Raw genomic sequence first — 16421 nt, forward strand, 5'->3', positions numbered from 1 at the left:
GTGCTGTCGGGGGCAGGGATGCCACCTCTCCCCTCCCTTCAGTTAGCTATCAGAATTTAACAAGGGGTTCCCAGGGGCTCTCTCCAGTAGGTTGCAGAGAGACTCCTCCCTTCCCCTAGTTCTATTCTCCCCCTCTCTCCCCTGTTTGTTCCCAGCCCCCACATCTTCCTACCCTTCCATCTAAGGTGCTTACTATTATTAATGTGTATTACGGTAGCACCTGTGAGCCCCAGTCCTGGGCCAGGACCCCATTGCACTTGGTGCTGTACAGACATGGAACAAGACAGTCCCTGCCCCACAGAGCTTCCCTTTAGGGAGACCAGATAGAAGGAGTGAAAAATCGGGATGGGGGTGGGAGGTAATAGGCGCCTATATAAGAAAAAGCCCCAAATATCAGGACTGTCCCTATAAAATCGGGACATCTGGTCACCCTACCCCCATTACCAATGTCTCTGAGCCCTTCACAGTTGGGAATGTGTTTTGCCTCACCGCCCTCCTGCGGGGCAGGGTGGGGCTGTCACCCCCAATGGAACAAATAAGTAAGCAATCAATTTGCAAACACCTAGAAGATAATATGATAAATAACAGTCAGCCTGGACTTGTCAAACCAACCTGATAGTTTTCTTTGACAGGGTAACAAGCCTTGTGGATAGGGGGGAAGCCGTAGACGTGGTATATCTTGACTTTAGTAAGGCTTTTGCTACTGTCTCGAATGACCTTCTCATAAACAAACTAGGGAAATACAACCTAGATGGAGCTACTATAAGGTGGGTGCAAAACTGGTTGGAAAATTGTTCCCAGAGAGCAGTTATCGGTGGTTCACAGTCATGCTGGAAGGATATAATGACTGGGGTCCCGCAGGGATCGGTTCTGGGTCCAGTTCTGTTCAATATCTTCATCAATGATTTAGATAATGGCATAGAGAGTACACTTATAAAGTTTGTGGATGATACCAAGGTGGGAAGGGTTGCAAGTGCTTTGGAGGACAGGATTAAAATTCAAAATGATCTGGACAAACTGGAGAAATGGTCTGAAGTAAACAGAATGAAATTCAATAAGGATACATGCAAAGGACTCCACTTAGGAAGGAATAATCAGTTGCACACATACAAAATGGGAAATGACTGCCTAGGAAGGAGTACTGCGGAAAGGGATCTCGGGGTCATAGTGAATCACAAGCTAAATATGAGTCAACAGTGTAACACTGTTATAAAAAAACCAAACATGATTCTGGGATGTATTAGCAGCAGTGTGGTAAGCAAGACACGAGAAGTAATTCTTCCACTCTACTCCGCACTGATTAGGCCTCAACTGGAGTATTGTGTCGAGTTCTGGGTGCCACATTTCAGGAAAGATTTGGAGAAAGTCCAGAGAAGAACAACAAAAATGATTCAAGGTCTAGAAAACATGACCTATAAGGGAAGATTGAAAAAAACTGGGTTTGTTTAGTCTGGAGAAGAGAAGACTGAGAGGGGACATGATAACAGTTTTCAAGTACATAAAAGGTTGTCACAAGGAGAAGGGAGAAAAATTGTTCTTCTTAACCTCTGAGGATAGGACAAGAAGCAATGGGCTTAAATTGCAGCAAGGGCGGTTTAGGTTGGATGTTAGGAAAAACTTCCTAACTATCAGGGTGGTTAAGCACTGGAATAAATCGCCTAGGGAGGTTGTGGAATCTCCATCATTGAGGATTTTTAAGAACAGGTTGGACAAACACCTGTCAGGGATGGTCTAGATAATAATTAGACCTGCCTTCAGTGCAGGGGACTGGACTAGATGACCTGGAGGTCCTTTCCAGTTCTATGATTCTGTGATTGCACAGAAGGGGAACTGAGGCACAAGGGACTTGCCCTTGGTCACATAGGAAGGCTGTGGTAGAACAGAGACTCGAACCCCCGTCTTCCAAGTCATAGACTAGTGCTCAAACTACTGGGCAGCCGTCCTCTCAACCCCTCTGCTTCCTGCTTTCCCTGCCCTCCAGTTCTTCCTCAGCCTTTCCCTGAGCTCCATGGGGAGCACCTGGGAGAGGATTGGTGCAGACCAAGGCGGGCTCCTGGCTCCACTCCCACCCCTGGCTGGGGAAGCGATTGGCGAAGGCAATGAGCGACGCAGGGACCGCCCCAGCAGCAGCCGAAGTGAGCTGGGGAGGCCGGGAGCCCAGTGGGGAGGGCAGGGAACTCGCCCAGCCCACCTTAAGCCAGCAGCGTATGGTTGATTCAAGCAGGCAGGAATGACCTTAGAAAAACAAGTTTGTGCGGGGCCAGGCAGGGCCCCTTCTGGGGCTGGTTCCGCTGCACCGCCCGGGCAAGCTACCTTAAATCGGGGCTGGCCTGAAAGCTGCGGGGGGGCTCTCTGCGCTGGTACATTGTGGAAGCAGCGTCTCATCAAGTGCTGACTGCTAGGCAACGGGCAGGGGGGGCCGAGCGCCCGCAGCCGCCGCCGCCGCGGAGAACTGGAGCGGGAGCGGGAGCGGGAGCCGGAGCCAGCCCAGCCGCGGGAGCCGGGCGGCCGGGTCCGCGCGCTGCCTCTCCCGGGGACGCAGAGGGCGCGCGGCTGCCCGCTGCAGCGACCGGGGGCGGAGCGCTCCCCCTGCGGCCGGCCGGCCAGGTGCACCCCGGGCTCCTTTCTGCTCCCCGCCGCGGGGCGGCATGTGACTGAAGAAGGCGGCTGGTTCGCAGGGGTCACCGCGCCGGGGATTTTGGATCCCGCCTGGGCAGCACCAAGCGGCCGCCGCCGGTGGGTGGCAGCTCCCCGGGGCAGGATCGGGATCGGTCCGATTCCTCTTCTTCCTCCTCCTCCCTTCGGGCTGGGGCGCCGGCGTAATTTCCTTCTGCCGCTGCCCTGCCCCGGACCCTGCTCTTCACGCAGCTCTTCTCCTTTCTGTCCCTGCCAGGCGCCCGCGATGGAGCCTGTCGCCAGCCGTTCCTGCTACCCTGCCTGCTGGCTGCCCTGCCTGCTGCTCCTCGCCCTGCTGGGCCGGCCGGGTAAGTGACGCTGCCTCGCACCTGCTGCTGGCAGAGCTGGATACTCCTGGCACAAGCATTGTTGGGTCCTGTCTTGATCCTGCCGCCCCCCCCCCCCCCGCCCCTATCTCTTCCTTTCCCTGGTCTCTGGTTCCCCTCAACCTTCCCCTATAGAAACCCTTTCCATCCAGGAGTGTCTGGTGCACAATATAGATGCGTATTGACCTTTAACTACCGCCGCACCACTGCAGGGGAGGGGGCCAGAGATGTGAATTAAAGGGACGGGGGATTGTCTATGGACGGTAGGAACCTGGGCTCTGGCCCCCTCGTTCCGCAGGGGTTATGGGAACCCCAGGATCCCACTGAGTAACTTGGCTCATGGCTGTGGTTTGTTTGATTTCCTCTAATCCACGGATTCTGCTACAAGGTAAACACCTTGTCCTTGCCCTGGTGAAAAAGGGGCACCAGGGGCTGAATTCAGCAGGGGTCTGAACTCCTATGGCTGATGTGAGCTCATCAGCAGATGGGGGTAGATGGTGAATTTGTCAAAATTGCATAAATCTGCCATTCAGGCGGTGCACGGAATTGGTGTAATTTACATACAAACAGTCGGCGTAATAGAAGGGCAACTAAGGGCATGTCAGCACAGGAAGTTATTCCTGATTAACACCCTGTGTGGATGCTCTTAGTCCAGAAGAAGAGTATCCACACAGGGAGTTAATCAGGAATAGTTGATCTGTTTTAAATTCACACCCTATCTTATTCCAGATTAATTTTCATGAGGCTGTGTAGGAGGCTGTAAATTGGGCACAGGTGTAAAATAGCTGTTTTCTTACCCGCTCCGGGTAGTTGCTTTTCTTGTTCCTTAACCTCCTTTCTGCACTGCATGATGTGCACATCTCACTCGCTTTGCACAATCACCGAACACCAAATCAGTATAACTTCCCGGACTGTGCATCAGTTTTCTGGCCAAATTACGCCCAACATGAAGTCTGCATCACAAGGGAAGTTGCACACACTGACTCCAAGCTCCGTTTGACCCTGTGTAGGTTATGTCTACACTCCGGACCGTACAGTGGCACAGCTGCGCCGCTGTAAGGGCTCCTGTGTAGCCGCTCTATGCCGGCAGGAGAGAACTTAATTAAACCACCTTCAACAAGGGGCGGTAGCTCTGTTGGTGGGAGCAGCTCTCCTGCTGACATAGTGCTGTCCGCTTTTGTTGGTGAAATTTACGTCGGTCAGGAGTGTGGTTTTTTCCACATCCCTGACTGGCAAAAGTTTTACCGACAAAAGTGCTAGTGTAGACAGAGCCTAATCTAGGGATTTATACTGTGTTCGCCCCATGGTATCTGAGCACCAATCAGGGCTCCTGGCTCACATTCTTGGCTCTGCCAGATGATTCCTTTAAGGCTTGCAAAAGGCTCTGAGATCGATGATGAAAGAGGCGATTGTGGTGCATCTAAAGTATTTATTTATTCTTCCTGCCATTTGCACGTCCCTCTTTTCACTCCCTTCCCTCTATCAGTGTCAGTAAACCTCCCTCTCCCACCAGGAAATGAGCCCTGCGGCGGCTGCTTTCAAGGGTGCTTCGCTTGCAGCTGAAATGCTGCCAGTAATTTTATTTCTGCCTGGATTAAGTAATTGGTGAACCTTCCTTCTCTAATTCACATAAGGCCACAGGTGTGACCAAAGTCAAGGTCTGCGTTTCATTGGAAGCCCTCACAGGAAAGATGTTGGAGTAGCCAGCTCCTGCTAATGTCCAACCACCTCTAATGCTAGTCCATGAGCCAGAACATGCCCCTGACTATCGACTGGGGGGGAGGGAGAGAACCTCTCCAGTCTGTCCGTTACCAAGAGGGGTTCTGTGTCCCAATCATAAGGGCAAAATTTTCAGGTGAAAATGTATGTGGGGTTCTTTCCATGCTGACTGTGACCACTGCTGTCTAAGGCTGACGGGTTCCAGGGATGGTTGCCACAAAGAAATTTCTGAGGGGGTAGGGAAAAGGCAAAACAACCAGAATATTTCTTTCCTACAAAAAAGGGGCACTGGCTGATCCCTGGTAAAGCTGCCTTTGAACTAGAGCTTTGCCAAATCAAAGCCATGACTTCCCCCCACCTCCTTGACACCGATTTTCCTGAACAACTGGGCTGATTCAGCTCTGGGTCCCATTTCTCTAAGTTCTCCCTGTGTAAGGGATTCAGCTAAATGGTGCTGGGGTTCTGTCCGTGCTGGGGAGGCGGCAGGGGAGGGGAGGTCGCTGAAGCAGATGACGTTACCCTGGTGAACTACACGCACTTTCTGCTGCTGTCACCCGTGTGAAATACACCCTTCCTGTAACCCCCAGACGCTGTCTGGGGCTCCCTATACCGCTGTGTAAATTGATCTCTGGCTTTCTTCTCCTTTTTCTGAGTTGCAAATTCCATGCTCATTTATAGCAAGCACCTGTTAATTTCCTTAACTGGGTATCCCCACTGGGGAGAATTTGAAGCATTGTACCTAGTGAATTATTGTTGGGCTCCTTCTCCAGTTGAAATTGTCTCATTCCTACAAGTGACAATGACACTGACTGCAAATATTCAAACCAGCTGCATATTTCTTTACGAATGTGAAGTCCTCGCTCAGTAACACTCTTATGCTCCTTCCAGCATTACTTTAGATTGCTTTTGAAGAAAAGCTATTTTTGTGGGCAAGAATTTAGGCAAGAGCTGCAGCTCTCCTGCAATTAAACTTTAACCCATTCCAACCCGTCTTGCATCAAGTGACTTGAAAATGGGGAGAAGGGAAAAATTAATGACTCACCAAACCAGAAATTTTAAACCACAAATAACAAACTTACTGCTCTCCTAAGCCAAGCAAAAAATCAAGGTAAGGATATATGATGCTGAGCCCGTGCTGCGGGACACCATGCAGGAATCTGCCTCCTTGCTGGGCCTGGAGCATCGTAATTCACTCTAGCCTTCGCCACTTCCCCACCATTATGAATTCTATACTGTACAAGTTCTGGGCCTGCGGTATGAGGATTTCCACACGTACAGTGCTTTTAAAAACAACATCTCACTATCCCTGAAATTTAACATCATGGTAAAGTAGATTGCAGCAGATGAGCATTAAGGTCCCCAATTCTGTGGGGATCAGCACATGCTTAACCCTCCTTAACTCATTCTTAATTCTAACTTTTAAAGGCGTTAAGGGTGCTCAGCACCTTGCAGGTTGGGTCCTAAAACACGAGTTGCCAGTTTCCTAAGAAAATGGGTTTTCTAAGACACTGTTCAATGCTGTGCCTGAGAAGGGATTTGTTGCCGAATGCGTGTTCGCTTGGGAGGAACAACTTGTCTTTCATTTATGGAAGCTGGCTGTGCAAATGATGTCTTTTCCATGCGTGTGATGCGGCAGAAGGAACTCATGATCTTGACCACTGTACAGTATGTGTGTCACATGATCAGTGTCTGAGTCAGTAGCTGTATTGCACAGACTATTAGAAGAAACTTTCTGAACACCCTCCCACTCAGTGCTTCCGTGCTGTGTAATAGGAGCCTTCATGGAAGGCGATGGGTGAATTCTTGCCTGATTTTAAACCCATTGAAATACTGGTGGATTCAGAAGCTCACCTATAACAGTGCTTGTGTTTTGCTTTGGGGAGACAATGGGGACGGGGAGAGATGATGGGGTTTAATTGTGGGGAAAATACTTAAGGAAGAGAAAATATCCAGTAACTGATGTGACAGGGTCAGGCCAGATGGCTAAAGGAGAGTAATAGAAGGCAGATATATTAGCCCCAGGTTAAGTAGGTCCCTTTTCCCTGGGTAAGGTAACAGGGAAGGTTCCAGAACAAACAGGAACCTTCTGGAGACAATTAAGACAGGCTGATTAGAACACCTGCAGCCAATCAAGAAGCTGTTAGAATCAATTAAGGCAGGCTAATCAGGGCACCTGGGTTTTAAAAAGGAGCTCACTTCAGTTTGTGGTGCGCGTGTAAGGAGCTGGGAACAAGAGGTGCTAGGAGCTGAGAGTGAGAATGCGGACTGTGGAGTACAAGCATTATCAGACACCAGGAGGAAGGTCCTGTGGTGAGGATAAAGAAGGTGTTTGGAGGAGGCCATGGGGAAGTAGCCCAGGGAGTTGTAGCTGTCGCACAGCTGTTCCAGGAGACACTCTAGACAGCTGTATTCCACAGGGCCCTGGGCTGGAACCCAGAGTAGAGGGCGGGCCCGGGTTCCCCCCAAACCTCCCAACTCCTGGTCAGACACAGGAGGAGTCGACCTGGACTGTGGGTTCACGAAAACAGCCAAACTGAAGGCTACCGTGAAGCTCCAAGGCGAGCAAATCCGCCAATAAGCGCAAGACCCACCAAGGTAGAGGAGGAACTTTGTCACGCTGAATTGCAGCAGGGAATGGAGTTTCAGCCTAAACTTTGCATTTTCTTGCTTGTATGCTGCAGTCAGCATGTCTATTCAGGGTTTTTCAGCTCAGTTTCCTCTTTTTTCATAATGATGAGGGGGAAGGGACTCGCACCACTGATGGATCTCGGCATTCCAAGCCTTTTCTGAACTCATACTGGGCCAGATGCCTCCCTGGAGTTACTCCGCTGACATCGCTAGAATTGTACCAGGAATTAATTAGCCCACTATGGCAATAGGCATGCGGAGAGGTAGGCCCGTTTTGTATGGCGACTCCAGTGACAGTTGTGTACTTGTAAGCTGTGCGATGTAAATACGCCTAGTGGAAGCTAGGAAATGCTAGCATGGCAGCTCGTGTCCGACGCTGGCATGCTGTGCCCATCCTGCAGATGCTTCTGAGACATTACAGTAAATCCTAATATCAGCAGTAGCTTATGTCTGATCTACGGACCAATAGATCATAGGTTATGGAGAAGTGGCTGAGTTGGGAGGATGGGGGAGAAGGGCTGATACAAGCTGGGCAAAAGCAACATTTGAAATATATTCCCAAAGAGCGTACAGCTGGGCAATGTTGACAGAGGCGACAAGGAGACCCCAAAGCCGCCAGATGGCAGCTTCACACCATCACGGCTGTTGGCTGTTTGTCTCACAGTTACACTGATGGTCCTTCTCAAAGTGCCAGCTCCATCTGAAACAAACAGCCACATCTGGTGCGCTGACCTCACCAGCTGCAGCAACGCAACTGGCCGACCTGTGGCAGAATGTGGGTCACCAACTGGACTCGACAACAACGAACAGGCTCATTAACCACAAACTCCTCTTCAGTTAGAAGCTGACAGCCATTCGGATGTGCACACGTTGCAAGAATAGGGTTGGATGAGCCAGTGCATGATACGGATGAGCTGCCTGCAGATCCTCACTTCAAAACACAGATGGGCTTGAGCTCCAGGAGCACGAAAGAAAGTCTCTAAAACTCTGCCACTTCCTATACATGCTGAGTAGCTTGAGGATGCGGGGTGCCAGGGAGGGGAAACGCCATCCTAACTGGAGACTACGGATAGTGGGTTTCAACAACAGTGACCAACAGTTACAGTTCATGGCCCAAGTTCCTCTCCTAGTTATACTGGTGTAAATGCAAAGTAATTCCACTCACGTCCATGGAGTTACTCCAGATTTATATTGGTGTAACTGAGATCAGATTCTGTCCCTCTGAAAGCCTGCATAATACACACAACTTGGCTGAACCACATCCCGACCCATTGATATCTGTTCCTAAGGCTCCTCAGACCCCCCAGAATTCCAGAGCAGACACTTCCCCCATCTTCCTCCTCTCTGGGTACAGTGCTTGCCTTTCAGATAGAGAGATCGACAGATGGTGAGAGGGAGGAGGAAGAAGAGAGTTCTCTCACGTCCATTACACACTGTGCATTCTACTAGCCTATACACTCCCTCTGCCTAGGGCTACTGATATTGACAGGTTCATTCCTACTGGGAAACTTTATCCGGGATCTTCCTCTAGACACAGCAGAATTTTGTTTTGCTCTTAGACCGTTAATGTTGGAAACAGCTCCCTCTTTAGTAGATGTAATTTAATCAAACATTGCTGTTGTGAGCATAATGCAAAAGGAAAATTATCTTCCCAGTGAATTTTTGTTGGAGAAATAAAGCACCCGCAGTAGCGAGCATTCAGTTCCACTCCACCACGTTCCCTTTAGGGTCCAATCCTCAGGAAGTGGAGATGTTACAGTGATGAGTGTCAGTACAGGAACTTAGGTAGGACTGAAGGATCTCCAAGGCAAACTCCCACTGAAAACATTGCGAGTCGTACCTGAGTGAGACTTGCTGGACTGGGCAGTTCTAATGAGGATTGCAGTGGGCAGATGGACAAGAATGTCCTAGAATTCTTTCACGAAGCAGTTCTATGACCAAAGATGAAGCCAATATATTGGCAACACGATAGAAGCCCTTATTTTTGCAGCAGAAGCTGCTTTCCTGTTATTTCCAAGTGATCATGGAAGAGAACAGCTCTGCTAGTCAATTAGGTCCATTTTCAAAGCAATTAGTGCTCAGTGTGCCAAGGCCCATATTTAATATTACTTCTATGTAATAATTGTGCACTCGTGGCCATGGCTTCTGGGAACGGAGTATGTATCTAAACCCATCAGCCAGCCTTGTATGCATTAGGCGGCAGTACAAGCCATTCACCCCAGTCCTCTGTCCCAGCCCGCCTGGTGGAAATTACTTCCAGAGTTGAGCCCAGAGTCCAGCAAACGAGCAGTCAAGACGACAACCCTGGCACAATTCCTTTAATGCCAACACAATGACTCTGGTGCCAATTCCATGGCAAGGAGCCATCTACCAAGGATAACCTATCTCCATGCCTCAAGAACTCATGTGACGGCCACCAGCTAGGTCCACAAATGGGAACCAGAGACCTCCAGAGCTAAAAGCCAATGCTCTCTAGAGATTTATATCCTCTGTGGATAGGCCAGAGAGAGGGATCTGTAACATACACTCACCAACAGGTGACACTTAAATCTAGTGACTGTCAACAGGGGAAACTCAGCTGATGTCACCCATTATGGAGATGCATAGGGAAAGGAGGTCTTCTTTGACAAAGGTAAGATAAAGACCCAAATGAGGAACACAACCGCAAATTAGCTGGGAGAGATGTGGGTTTTTTTTTTTCCTTATCATGTCCCTTGTGTTTCAAGGCTATTGGTTGGTTGCAGTAATTTACAAAAATTAAATCCGGAGCTAACAAGACTTGTGTGTGGAACAGAGCTGAGTGAATTGTTTGTGGTAAACAGTTGACTTGATGAGCTTGGCCTCTTCATGCTTACCGAAATGATTGTGATTTTCTCCAATGTGGTGGTTGTACGAATTTCATCTTTTTATACTCTTTGTATTGATTGGTTTGCTGCAAGGATTCTATAGACAAAATTTGAGCTGTTGTGTTTGGTCAGATGATCAGAAGTCACACGCAATTGGTTCTATTTCCTGGGAGAGTGTAGGAGGGGTTGGAGAAGCTGCTGGAGCTCTAAATCTCGGGAAGCAGCAGCAGGTTAGGGGGCGAGAGCCGATATTGCAGAAAGCTTTTAGATCTCTTACTTCCTGGGTTGCACAGACCTTGCTTGAGGCACCCAGAAAAATTAGGCAATCAGATATACTGGCTAGGTGCAGAGCAGAAGTTTAACTTTCCCTTCTCCTTTGAACACAAGTAACTGAGTGCAGTCTTAGCTATGACCAATGTGGTCAGATCCTTATCTGGGCTGCTAAGTGGGCTCTGTTACAGGAATGGTCGATCTGTATCTGTTACATTCAGAGATAAGATGCCAGTAGGCATAGCTCATCTGCGTCAGCTCTTCACAGCCTTGTGCCAGGTTCTGCTGATTGGTTTGAGGAACACTCGTTCTGTGCTGAGCCAAACAGAGTCGCTTCTGGAGAGAATTCTCAAACACGCAGCTTAAACCTGGCGCTCTGACCCTTGGTACAAGTACGGCTCACTCACATTCGCACATTCAAATGTCTGTGAATGCTCGGCTGCTTTGGTGCAGGAATAGTTCAATGCTCAGTGGAGGCACATCTGAGTCTAGAAGTTGAGTGCAATGCCTTGTTTCACAGTCGTGCACAGCGGAGATTAATGTTCTCTTCTCACTGCTCACACATGCCCCAGTCTCTCTACTCCCTGCCCTTTAAAGAACTTCTCTCACATGCCAGGCACATGCTCCAGAGAGGGACACTGCTGTAAATGGGTATCTGAGAAACTCAGGGACAACGTAAAATTTAACGTTGTATGAGCCCAGAGTTATTAGACTGCCACCACTCACGGATGGATGAAATGGAGACTAGACTGAGTTTGCACATTCTGAAATGCCACTGAGCTTCTGCTGAAATGGGGTTTCCACCTTTAAAATGTCCTTTTGGACACACTTGTGTCTCAGTATCAAAGTGCTGATGCTGTATCAGCTCCATTCTATTTTGGGGGAAATTTCAGTGTCCTGGTGCTCTTAGTCACATCAAAACCCAGGACTTACCTGTGAAAGGAACAGTATCCAGAAAGCAACAAGCTTAAAACGGATATTTTTACACAATGCACAATTAACCTGTGGAACTCACTGCCACAAGAAATAATTGATGCCAAGAATTTCTCAGGTGTCAAAGGATTGAGAATCTATATGGATGAAGAGAACATTAATGGGTTACATTATAGGGGATAAGAAATTATAAGCAATAAAAAAAATCTCTTGTGGTGGGGCATCAACCAGCCACTAATTAACAGGGTCTAGGGAGAAACTTCCCTATGGCAAGTAATTCCATAGTTGTCCAGTAGGGGTGTCTTGCACCATCCTCTGAAGCATTTTGATATTGGCCACCATGGTGAGAGAGCCTAAATCCCAACTGCTATCTGAGAAAATCATCTGGTCTCTACAGCAGTTGTAAGACCCTTTTGTACCAATGGAGCAATGCAAAGGGAACTCTTCACAGGGCAATACTGAGTCCAAGTCTTCAGTTTTATGGTGGGGATATAACCTGTGTGCAGCTGCTGCACTAAAGACTAGTATTGGATTCAGGCAAAGAGAACAGACCTTACTGGTGAAATGCTCGGTATTTTTAAAAAAGCGCATCACAGCGAATACTAAGCATTTCCTCAAGAGCTAACTACTTACATGTTTGGTTAAACTTAACAGCATTTGTTTCAGTGCCATCTATTGACTCCCAATCATAATATAGTATGCAGTGATTTACTCTTAGCTGCGAGTGCCATTAACAGCCACAGAAGCTCTGCAACGATATTACACTTCCCTCCGTGCAGCGTTTAAAAATGTAACCTTAAGCAATGGCATGGATAGAAATCTTGTTCAATTCAGTTTCAGTAACTGCATTGGCATGACCAGGATGACAAGTGTTGCCAAAATTAATCCGTCAAATATCTGTGTGGGCTACAGAGCATCTCTACCTATATTGCTCCTCTTGCTGCTGCTTCTACAGGTCTTGACTACAGCACTTTTCATTATTTCTGGTGGTCTTGAGCTCTCACCTTGCCTGCTCCATTGTGCCTGGGTATTGCAACACTTAATTTGCTTTAGATAACCAGACAGCATTTCAGTCAGCTGAGCACGGCAAGTCAGGGTAACAATGAAGTTTCATCTGAGGCTGCTTTATCATCATCATCATTATTATTACCTTTTGAAGGTAAACTGGAATGTTCAGGACATTTTCAGAGACCTCAGACAAAGTTCCCACGTAGCTGACCAGCGCAAATACTTGTTTCTGCACATGCATGTGGACACACAGCCTTGATATGCAGTGCAAATGAGCACTCGGGCTCACAAGATGGAGAATTCTGTGCAGAAGTGCCCACTTGCATTAACTAATACAGCATACTCTGATTAATTGGGAAGCTGTTTTATTGGGATGTCTCCTAGGGAAGTGACTTAGCCTATTGGCAGGGAATGGTAGTAACTTCTGGTTAATTGGGAATAATTGGCATAAATATCACATCTGCTTAGTGCCAAGTGGTGCTACCCTGGTCTGCTATTCTAAGATTCAGTATTTGAATTCAATAGAAGCCAAATAAAGATAAAGATTTAAATGCAGGAAATAAGACCTATTCTTGTATTTGTATTAATTACAATAGTTTGTCTCTTGCGTTAAAATTGGAAAAGATGCAGAGAAGGGGAACAAAAATGATGAAGGGTGTGGAACAACTTCCATAGAGGAGAGATTAATAAGACTGGGACTGTTCATCTTAGAAAAGAGACGACTGAGCGGGGATAGGATAGAGGTCTATAAAATCATGCCTGGTGTGGAGAAAAAGTGTTATTCATCCCTTCACAGAACACAAGTACTAAGGGTCACCTGAGGAAATTAAGAGGCAGCAGGTTTAAAATAAACAAAAGAAAGTACTTCACACAACACACAGTCAACCTGTGGAATTTGTTGCCAGGGGATGTTGTGAAGGCCACAAGTGTAACTGGGTTCAGAAAAGAATTAGATAAGTTCATAGACGATAGGACCATCAATGGCTGTTAGCCAAGATGGTCAGGCATACAACCCCATACTTGAGGTGTCCCTAAGCCTCCAACTGCCAGAAGCTGAGATTGGATGATAGGGTTGGATCACTTACTCATTCCCCCATTCTGTTCATTCCCTCTGAAGTATCTGGCACTGGCCACTGTCAGAGACATGATACTGGGCTAGATGGACCACTGGTCTGAGCCAGCATGGCCATTCTTATGTTAAGTTTGTGTGGTGTTTTTTTAAATGGCTCTTTTTGCTGATAGAGAAGAGGTAACACCAACCTGCCCCACGGGCTAACGTAGGGATCAATACATTCATCTTTGTACAGTGCGTTGGAATTGTAAAGCTCGCTGTAAGTGCTAATGATTATTATTATTCACAAAGGCTCTGATCCTGCTGCCAGTTCCTCTAGCAGGGACTTCCATGCCCATGTACTACCACAAAGGTACGTGGCCCAGGCCCAGGCCTCCATGCTACCACAACTGGTTGCAGGACCAAGTGTCTAATCAGGGGGTCCCTGTGAAAGTTTTGTAACCCCAACATGCTGCAGAGACGGGCTTAGTTTCCAGTGAGCAGGAGTATTTTATACTCTCCTGTATTAACTTAAGAGTAAAGAAGCTACGTACAGAGCACAGAATCATTAGAGCAATTACACCATAGACATCAGGGGCCTGAGTTGCCTCTCTCTTGTGCCGGTATCATTGAAGAGCCGCTGCAACGGAGTTCTCGGGAGGAAGAGGACGGTCAGGTCCATCAAGGAAATGTCACGCGGTTCACAAGTAAAACCCGCATCTGTTGTTACAAGATCCATTTCTAAGGTGCCCACCCTGGGCATTCATTACATAATTAAGAAGTTTAACGATATCCACTGAAAGGAAGAGACCTCCCCTGTGTTAAACTAGTTTCTTTGCAGCATCAGCGCCAGGTTGGGATTGGCAGGAGAATATAGCTGAAACAACACAGTCACCCATTTATAAAAAAGGTCAGTAGAAAAGTGAATCTTTCATCCCCTCTAATTGTAACCCCAGCCATTTCTACTGATCGCTTTAAACAGTCACCAGGAAAGTCACACTTGTCTGGAGTTTATTTTCCTAATATCATTACAAAAAAAACCATAAGGTGACTAACTGGCTGATTAGGAGACAAATATTTTCTTCAGTTTGCGTTTGGCAGCACTTTGTATGGCGTCAGTTTGGCTGCTCTGTTGATGATCACTTGGGCTCTGTCTCTTTGGTTAGCAGGATGACGTCGCTCTCCAGCTGGGCCCCGCACTCCTGCTCCTCCCCAGTCCTGCAGGGGGGAGTTTACCAGTAACTCACCAGCACTGCTACCGCTGTTGCTGAGTTTGGAGCCAGGAGGACCTCTCTTCCTGGGAACCCTGTACGGAGACTGGGGGCAACAGGAGCTGGGGTGAGGGAAGTGGTGGCTGGAAGAACCTCCTCCCACCGTTTCACCATTCAGGCCTCTGGGTAGAATGTGTGGGGATGAGACCTGCTACATCAGGTGTAACTCAAGTGACATAACTACTCTCCACAGAAGGTACCCTCCGGTGCTGAGCTCAAACCTGTACAACTGGGGGCTGGAGGATTTTAAATGGAATAGTTTCAGAAAAGTGTAAATAACTGGGCAATGGGCATTGGATGGAAGCTACACCTACCTAACAACTAGGACAAAGCCCAAACCAGCCCCACGGATATCAGGCTGGGATTATTGCTGACAGGCCTCTTGCCTTGCGAGGGACCACTGAAACTTTTCAAGATGGCCCAGCCCAATTGCTCAGCCAGGTTTTGGGTTGGAGGTGTATTCAGTGCTGTAGATCCCTCCTTTGGTCAAGACCAGGAATGTCCACCACATCTCAGCCCAGGTGGATCACTTGAATTAAATTACTCTCTGTAATATACAGAAGAATTTGTGACGCTGAGCACTGCTGTAACTTCCATGGTTTTGGGGGTCCCTGTTTCTCCTACAATATTTTCTCGTAAAAGAAAAAAGAAACCACCGTGACCTGACAGGTAGTAAGAGATAAAGCCATCCCCACCTGGGCTTGTATGGTAAGGGATAAGGCACTTGTAGATACCCAAAGACAAATCATGCATATAAAATTTATGACTAAATGTTAGTTTCTCCAGGGCAATAATCCAGCTCAACCACAAATTATGGTTTGTCTAGACTGACATTTCCACCTCATTGCGTGTGCAATTTAAAGGGGTACAGAATCTGAAGGTGTGTAAATAGCCAGGGTAAGTATAAGGTGCCTGAGGGTCCTAAGGGTACTGAAGATGGGAACGGTTTGTGTGATACCAACAGGTCCAGAGTCCCCTGGTTGGGGCATTGGCCAGTGGATTTGGCCCAGCCCAGCTATTTTCAGTCAACGCTGACAAACCTGGCAGGTATTTTTAAGCTGGACCATACCCGTCTTCTGCCAGCAGCGGCTCAGCCCCAGAGCGATGGCTCCGGGCATTGCCGTAATGCAGGACAATCCTGTAAGCTCCCGCTGAAAGGAGAAGTGATGGGCTCGGCCCTTGGCCACGGGAGGAATGGTGCTGCCTGTTACTCTAAAGGCCTCTCCCGTAACAGTGTCACTGGCTGTGTCCCGGCCCCAGGGGCAGGGGGTGTGTCGAGTAAAAGAGCCGGATTACGAAGGTTGTTTTTGTTACAGGGGCCGGGGGGGCCGAGGAGTTCCAGCTGCTGCAGCCCCAGGAGCCCGTGTGGGTGTCCGCGGGAGAGACTCTCACTCTGACCTGCTCTGTGACCGGCCTCGCTCCAGTAGGACCCGTGAAGTGGTTCAAGGGCTCGGGCGGGGACCGGCAGCTCGTTTATGCACAGGCAGGATCATTCCCCCGGGTGACACGGGCTGTGAATGGCTCTGACACAGACTTCACCATCCGCATCAGTGACACCCGCCCCGCGGACGCCGGGACCTATCACTGTGTGAAGTTTAAGAAGGGGGCGGGAGCCGATGAGGAGTTCAGATCCGGCGCGGGCACGGCCGTGACTGTGAGCGGTGAGGGCGAGCTCCCCTCCCAGCCACACGCC

At 48.5% G+C, this 16421-nt stretch overlaps 1 protein-coding gene across 2 annotated transcripts in view; it reads left to right on the plus strand.

Annotated features, from left to right (window-relative positions):
* LOC311529285 (tyrosine-protein phosphatase non-receptor type substrate 1-like) overlaps positions 1 to 16421 on the plus strand; it is a 44920-nt gene that overhangs the window by 16365 nt on the left and 12134 nt on the right. The window contains exons 1-3 of one of the 2 annotated variants that reach the window (XM_084645157.1): positions 2171 to 2736; positions 2894 to 2984; positions 16045 to 16389. In XM_084645157.1, coding sequence (XP_084501283.1) covers positions 2903 to 2984; positions 16045 to 16389 — 427 coding nt within the window. In that variant the 5' untranslated portion in view covers positions 2171 to 2736; positions 2894 to 2902. Of the gene's footprint in view, positions 1 to 2170; positions 2737 to 2893; positions 2985 to 16044; positions 16390 to 16421 lie in introns of those variants that run through there. The other variant, XM_084645158.1, reaches the window with a different exon arrangement.

Source organism: Lepidochelys olivacea (genome assembly GCF_965140295.1).
Source record: "Lepidochelys olivacea isolate rLepOli2 genome assembly, chromosome: 13".
NCBI lineage: Eukaryota > Metazoa > Chordata > Testudines > Cheloniidae > Lepidochelys > Lepidochelys olivacea.